The 6,847-nt window shown below is 59.0% G+C and overlaps 1 protein-coding gene across 1 annotated transcript in view; it reads left to right on the top strand.

Moving 5' to 3' along the window:
* Nucleotides 1-366: 366 nt before the first annotated feature.
* KCNN1 (potassium channel, calcium activated intermediate/small conductance subfamily N alpha, member 1) overlaps nucleotides 367-6,847 on the top strand; it is a 20,529-nt gene continuing 14,048 nt past the window's right edge. The window contains exons 1-3 of the mRNA XM_012654130.1: nucleotides 367-782; nucleotides 1,642-1,737; nucleotides 6,198-6,616. Coding sequence (XP_012509584.1) covers nucleotides 381-782; nucleotides 1,642-1,737; nucleotides 6,198-6,616 — 917 coding nt within the window. The 5' untranslated portion in view covers nucleotides 367-380. The remainder of the gene's footprint in view (nucleotides 783-1,641; nucleotides 1,738-6,197; nucleotides 6,617-6,847) is intronic.

The following is a 6,847-nucleotide window of genomic DNA, read 5'->3' as shown; positions in this document are numbered from 1 at the left end:
CTGGGGGTACAGTGAGAAGGATGAGGTGGGTGGGAGCCCGACCACAGACAGCTTTTGGCCAGATTGAGGATTTTGGTTTTTTTAATGGGATGGCCCTGGGAAGCCATGGGGGGTCTTTGAGCAGGGGAGGGATATAGGCTGACTTGGCTGTTTCTGGGGTGGCAAACCCACATGTCAGCACTCTGGGTTCACTGCCTCGCAAGGTAGCTCTGAGCCTTAGAATGTCGCCGTGATGGCCCCTGCCCCTCTGGTGGGTCGGCCAGGGCCTGCCGTGACCATGTCCCTCCGTGCCTTTGCAGGTTGGCGCAGGAGCCCAGCCGCCGAGCCATGCCGGGCCCCGGGTGGCCTGCAGCGAGCCCAACGCCTGCACCCAGGTAGTCATGAACAGCCACAGCCACAACGGCAGTGTGGGGCGGCCGCTGGGTAGCGGGCCGGGTGCCCTGGGCCGCGACCCTCCGGACCCCGAGGCTGGCCACCCCCCGCAACCCCCACACAGCCCAGGCCTCCAGGTGGTGGTGGCCAAGAGTGAGCCGGCCCGGTCCTCGCCCGGCAGCCCCCGGGGGCAGCCCCAGGACCAGGACGATGACGAGGACGACGAGGAGGATGAGGCGGGCGGGCAGGGGGGCTCGGGAAAGCCCCCGAACGTGGGCCACCGCCTGGGCCACCGGCGGGCGCTGTTTGAGAAGCGGAAGCGCCTCAGCGACTATGCCCTCATCTTTGGCATGTTCGGCATCGTCGTCATGGTGACAGAGACGGAGCTGTCCTGGGGGGTGTACACCAAGGTAGGCATGGTCCTGCCCTGGCACCCCTGGGAGGCCCCGCTGGGCTGGCCTGGCTCCCTCGGGCATGGAGTTGGGGGCTGCAGTGGTCCCCCAAGACAGGCAAGGGGGATGCTTGGGGGGGTCTCTGGAGGTGGGGAGGTGGGGGATCCCGGCCCTCCTGCACGCCCATCTCCCTGGGGGGCAGTGGGGACCCTGCACACGGGGAGCCAGATCTGATGCCCTCTGACGTCCCCGCATCGAGGGGCCACACCCTGGTTCTGGTGGGGAGGGGCCTGCCCCCCAGGGAGCAGGGAAAGAGCTTCCTCCCCTTCCGAGAGTGGTTGGGTGCTGGTTAGGAGCCTGGCTGCAGGTCCCCCATGCCACTGAGCGTGTCAGGATATAGGGACATCAGGGCCTATGAACTGTGAAGTGAGGTCCCTGAGTGAGACTGGGCCTTAGAAACTGTGAAGTTCTGTGACTATGTGAGACCAGGCCTTATACACTGAGAAATACCAGGCTCATTTGAGTCCAGGACACATCAACTGTGAAGTGCTGTGCCTGTCTCAGACCAGGCCTTATAAACTGTGAAGTGCGGTGCCTGTGTCAGACCAGGCCTTATAAACTGTGACACGTGGGGCCCACCGTGTTGCTGGCCCAGGCCTAAGCACTAAGGATGGGAGCGTCACCTCCTGAGTACAGAGCCTTCTGCGGGCCCAGCCGTGACGAAACTCTTTCATACACAGTGGCCCCAGGACTGGGGACCTAGTTGGGGCTCGCCAGGGAAGCCACGGGGAGGAGCCCGTCTGGTTGACTCCCATGCCCGGGAGCCCGGGGGGGCGGGGTGCCTTCTCTGTCTCCACTGTCTCGTCTCTCCCTGCAGGGGTCTCTCTACTCCTTTGCACTCAAATGCCTCATCAGCCTCTCCACCGTCATCCTGCTGGGCCTCGTGGTCCTGTACCACGCCCGCGAGATCCAGGTCAGTGCCCAGTGGGACAGTGCGGGGGACAGCTCCTCTCCCCGCACCCCAGACCCCCCCCACCGCCAAGCCCCCTGGGTCCCCAGGTTCCTATAGAAAACAATGGCCGTCCTCCCTAGAGGAAAACAAGACCTCCGTGAAGACGCAGCATTTCCCTCACTCTGAATTTCCTCAGCTGCCCACACCCTCACTTTCACTGATTGTTTGAAAAGGAAAACAGGTAGTGAGAAGTGGGAGGCGATCGATCGGGGACTCTGGGACGCACCAGTTGCTTTCATGCCCTGGGGTCTTCTGAGGTTTTGCAGCCCTGGAAACCGGTGTTTGCAGCACTGGGCTCCTTTTGCAATTGGACCGGAACCCGACTGTTTTTTTTTTTTTAAAGAAATGAAGACTTGAAATGTTGCCCAGGCCGGAGTGCAGTGGCTATTCATGGGCGTGATCGCAGCCCACTGCAGCCCCGAGCTCCGGGGCTCGAGCGATCCTCCCGCCTCAGCCTCCCGACTAGCTGGGACCACAGGCACGTGCCACCACTGTGCCCAGCTTTGGACCCTGATTTTTTAGAGATTTACTGCGTGCCAGGGAGTCTGTTCTCCTGTTTCAGGGGTTAATCAAAATAAAGTTGGAGGCCGGGCGCGGTGGCTCACGCCTGTAATCCTAGCACTCGGGGAGGCCGAGGCGGGAGGATCGCTTAATGTCAGGAGTTCGAGACCAGCCTGAGCAAAGCGCGAGACGCTATCTCTACTAAAAATGGAAAGAAATTGGCTGGACAACTAAAAATATATAGAAAAAATTAGCCGGGCATGGTGGCGCATGCCTGTAGTCCCAGCTACTCGGGAGGCTGAGGCAGGAGGATCGCTTGAGCCCAGGAGTTTGAGGTTGCTGTGAGTTAGGCTGATGCCACGGCACTCTAGCCCAGGCAACAGAGTGAGACTTTGTCTCAAAAAAAAAATTTAAAAATCAAGTTGGCAGTGGGAGAGCCCAGCTCAGGGCACCTCAGACAAATATTACCTGGGGCTGGTGCCAGAGTCTGGGGACATCAGAGAGCATCAGATCTGGCTTCTGACCTCTGGCCTCTGATCCCTGACCTCAAGGAGCCACAGTCTGGCAGGAAATGGGTGTAGGAAAGTCCCCCCTGAATTACACTGTGTGCAGATGTGTTCGGTGCACAGCCACTGAGGACAGGAGTCTGACGGCTCCTCAAACAGTTAAACATAAAGTTAGCCTATGACTGGCCATTCCCCTCCTAGGTACATACCCAAGAGAAACGAAACCTTCATCTGTGCAAAAACTCGCACACGAGGGTTTAGAACAATACTATTCACAGTAGCCAAAAAGTAGGAACGACGTCCCCATGTCTAGCAACAGGCGAGTGGCGAAGTCCGTGTAGCGCGCTCACGCGACGCAGTGTCACTTGCTGTGACGTGACGCCAGAAGGAAGGCTGTGTGAGTTGGCTTGGGCTGTCGTCGTGCAGTGGCTCCATCCAGTGGCGTGGGCAGTTTGGAGACGAGAAGTCTGAGAGCCAGGCGTTGGCAGGGTTGACTCCTTCTGAGGGCCTCCGGGGAGAATCTGTCCCAGACTTCGTCCCTGGCTTCTGGCAGTTGCCAGCAATCTTTGGTGTTCCTTGGCTTGGGGACACATCACTCCCATCTCTACCTGGAGGTTTATGTGTCGTTCTTCCTGGGTGGGCGGCTGTGTCCAAATTGCCCCTTTGTGGAGGGACACCGGTTGTATTGGATTAGGGTGCACCCTAATGACCTCACTTTAAATGGACGACATTTGCAAAGACGCTGTCTAGCGGTGAGGGCACTGCACAGCTCCAGGGGCTTAGGGTGCCAGCGTGTCTTTTTTGAGGGGAAGACAGTTCAACCTGTAACAAGCTCCAATGCAAGCTGCAACGCAAACGAACCTCAGAAACACCCGGACACCCAGGCCACACTGACTCCACTGATTGGAAATGTCCCCAACAGGCCAAGCCACAGACACAGGAGCAGATCGGTGGCTGCGGGGCCTGGGGGGTGGGGAGTGGCTGCTCATGGGGACGGGTGTCCGTTTGGGAGGATGGGACTGTTTAGAGCCGTCGTAGACGGGGTGGTGTTTGCACAGCATCGTGACCGTGCTAAATGCCACCGAACTATACACTTTAGATGGGAGAATTGTAGGATATGCGAATTGTATTTCAGGACAAAACAGCCCAGTGGGCCTACTTTTGAGGGTGCAGGGGAAGCACAGGAGCCCCTCAGGGCGTGCGCACGGTGGGACCCTCCCCGCCAGAGCCGGGGACAGGGCGGGAGGCTTTAACCTTGGGCACTAAATAGACAAGAGTGACGAGAAACTCAGTTGTCGAGAGAAATATTATTTTAATGTGATATTTACAAAAATCTAAATAAATGCCAGAAACGTCCACGATGAGCCAAGATCAATATTTAAATAAAGACAGCGGCAGGATTCTCAATGCTACCTTTCGCCTGCAGCTCCCACGCGGCTGTCCTGGCGCTGCCCCTGACAAAAACGGCGACACGCCTCAGGGCTTCTCCCTGGACCCAGGTCTGGACACTGCCGGGGCCCCTCAAGGCCCGAGGGGGATAGTGACGCCAGGCAGGGTGTCCTTTGTGCCTACGCTCCTCAGATGCGCACGCGGAGGAGGCCCTAGAACGGGCGGCCGCCACGACATTTTAGGGAAGTGGTTTTTTTTTTTCTTTTTCTTATTTTAGAATGACTTTATTGCTTCTTGTTTTAAAATGAAACGTGAAAAAGAAAAAATTGATTCTTATGAGTTATACACATGTTCTGAAGGCTGGGCATGGTGGCTAACGCCTGTAACGCCTGCACTTTGGGAGGCCGAGGCGGGAGGAACGCTCGAGGCGAAGAGCTCGAGACCAGCCTGGGCAACATAGCAAGACCCTGTCATTACAAAAATTTTAAAAATTAGCCAGGCGTATAGTTCAGTGGCATTAGTACATTCACGGTGTTGTACACCGCTACCTTTATCTAGTTCCAGAACACTCTCATCCCCCCAGGAGGAGACCCCGTCCCCATCGGCAGTCACTCCCCATCCCCCTCCCCCAGCCCCTGGCAGCCACTAATCTGCTTCCCGTCTCCGTGGATTGACCCCCTCCACTCCCGAAAGCCCCCAAACTCTCAACCCATCTCAGCATCGAGTCTAAGTCCAAAGCCTCTTCTAACCATCACCTGACTTGGCTGGGGGGAGCCTCAAGGTATGATTCGCCCCAAGACAAAGTTCCTCTTCAGGGGCAAAGCCGTGAGCTGGATGCATTAGCTCTGCTTCCACTGCGCAGTGACGGGCCAGACGCAGGGTCGACACTCTCGTTCCGAAAGGGAATCGGAGGAGAAAAGACGTAGGTGACAGGGCAGGCCCAACGCAAGCTCGAAACCCAGCAAGGCCGACGCCATTAGATCTCAAGGCCCTTCGATAATCCTTTCTGGTTCCGTATTCTACCTTCCTTCCGGGCCCACTGGGCTGGGGTGACAGTGCTGACCCCGCCACCCTGGATGGCCACCTTTTGTGGCTTCTTTCGTTCGGCGTGTTTTTGAGGTTTCTCCACGTCACAGCGTGCGGGGTTGGGTCTCTGTCCCTCTTAGTGGCTGGATGACACCTGTTGTGTGGATACAGGGCAGGTCTCCGAGTCACGTGGTTTCCGTCGACATCGTCTCGTTACAACGTTGACGAGAAAATAAAACTTGGTGCCCAGCCGGGGCGTTCTGCCCGTGTCTGCGCGGGCCTCCTCCCGCGCCCCTCGGCCTGCGCGGGTGGCCGGGCGTCTGCAGGCCGTCTGGGCGGCCGGGGAAGGCTCCGGCCACGCGAAGCCCTGCGGTGCAATAACTGGGCAAATCATTATTTATGACTCTTCCGTAAATACACACATAGCTCGCGTTGATCTGGATGTTAAATGTTCGAGTGAGTTGGGTCTCTGTTTAGGAGTTTGTTGATGTTTTCGTGACCAGAAATGTGCCTTAGGAACTTAACACTCGTTCACGTCCATTAGCCTTGGGGAACGTTGGCTTCACTCTGCACCGTTTTGCTTAAAGTCGCCGTTCGCAAGAGCCTGTGGGCGACGTTAAGTGAGCACTTGCTGTGCCGCGGTGGCACGCGCTCACCCGCCGGGGACGCTCAGTTGTCCCGCTCTGACTGCGAAGGCGTCTGCACCAGGGTTTGCCGAGCGCCTGCCGTCGTTTCTCTTGCTGGGAACTCATGTCGTTGCTCACGTTGCGGCTAGGAGGGGGGCTGCCAGGTCATCTGGGACGCTGTGTCTCCACTTTTGGGGGAGCCCCCATGTGGTGTTTGGTTTCGGTCGTGGCCAATGCCAGAGCTAGGCAGTTTTGCCCACAGAGCCCTTCCCCCGGCACAGTCCGAGTTGGTGGGTTCAGGCCACAGTTGCTCTCTCGGTGGCGGGACCTGGACACGTGTCCGAAACCCACCGCCGGCCACCTCCCCCCGCAGCTGTTCATGGTGGACAACGGGGCGGACGACTGGCGCATCGCCATGACGTGCGAGCGCGTCTTCCTCATCTCGCTGGAGCTGGCCGTGTGCGCCATCCACCCCGTGCCCGGCCACTACCGCTTCACGTGGACCGCGCGGCTGGCCTTCACGTACGCGCCGTCGGTGGCCGAGGCCGACGTGGACGTGCTGCTGTCCATCCCCATGTTCCTGCGCCTCTACCTGCTGGGCCGCGTCATGCTGCTGCACAGCAAGATCTTCACGGACGCCTCGAGCCGCAGCATCGGGGCCCTCAACAAGATCACCTTCAACACGCGCTTCGTCATGAAGACCCTCATGACCATCTGCCCCGGCACCGTGCTGCTGGTCTTCAGCATCTCCTCCTGGATCATCGCCGCCTGGACCGTGCGCGTCTGCGAGAGGTGCGCCCGGGGACCCCCGCCTCCCGCGCCGTCCGTGGGGACTTCGGGGACCCCGGGCCGCCCCAACTCCAAGACACCCCCTGTGGTCTCCAGTTGGTGGCCAGCGTCCCTGGGGACTCCAGCCCTGTGTCCTCGGCCACCCCCACCTGGGGAGGGACCCCTGCTCTCTCCCCAGCCCGCCCCAGGGATCTCACCCTCCTCCTCCTCCTCCTCCTCCTCCTCCTCCTCCTC

This window comes from Propithecus coquereli, unplaced genomic scaffold (assembly GCF_000956105.1).
Source record: "Propithecus coquereli isolate 6110/MARCELLA unplaced genomic scaffold, Pcoq_1.0 Scaffold438, whole genome shotgun sequence".
Classification (NCBI taxonomy): Eukaryota; Metazoa; Chordata; class Mammalia; order Primates; family Indriidae; genus Propithecus; species Propithecus coquereli.
The sequence above is the reverse complement of the archived record's forward strand: the minus strand, read 5'-3'. Positions and strand labels throughout refer to the sequence as shown.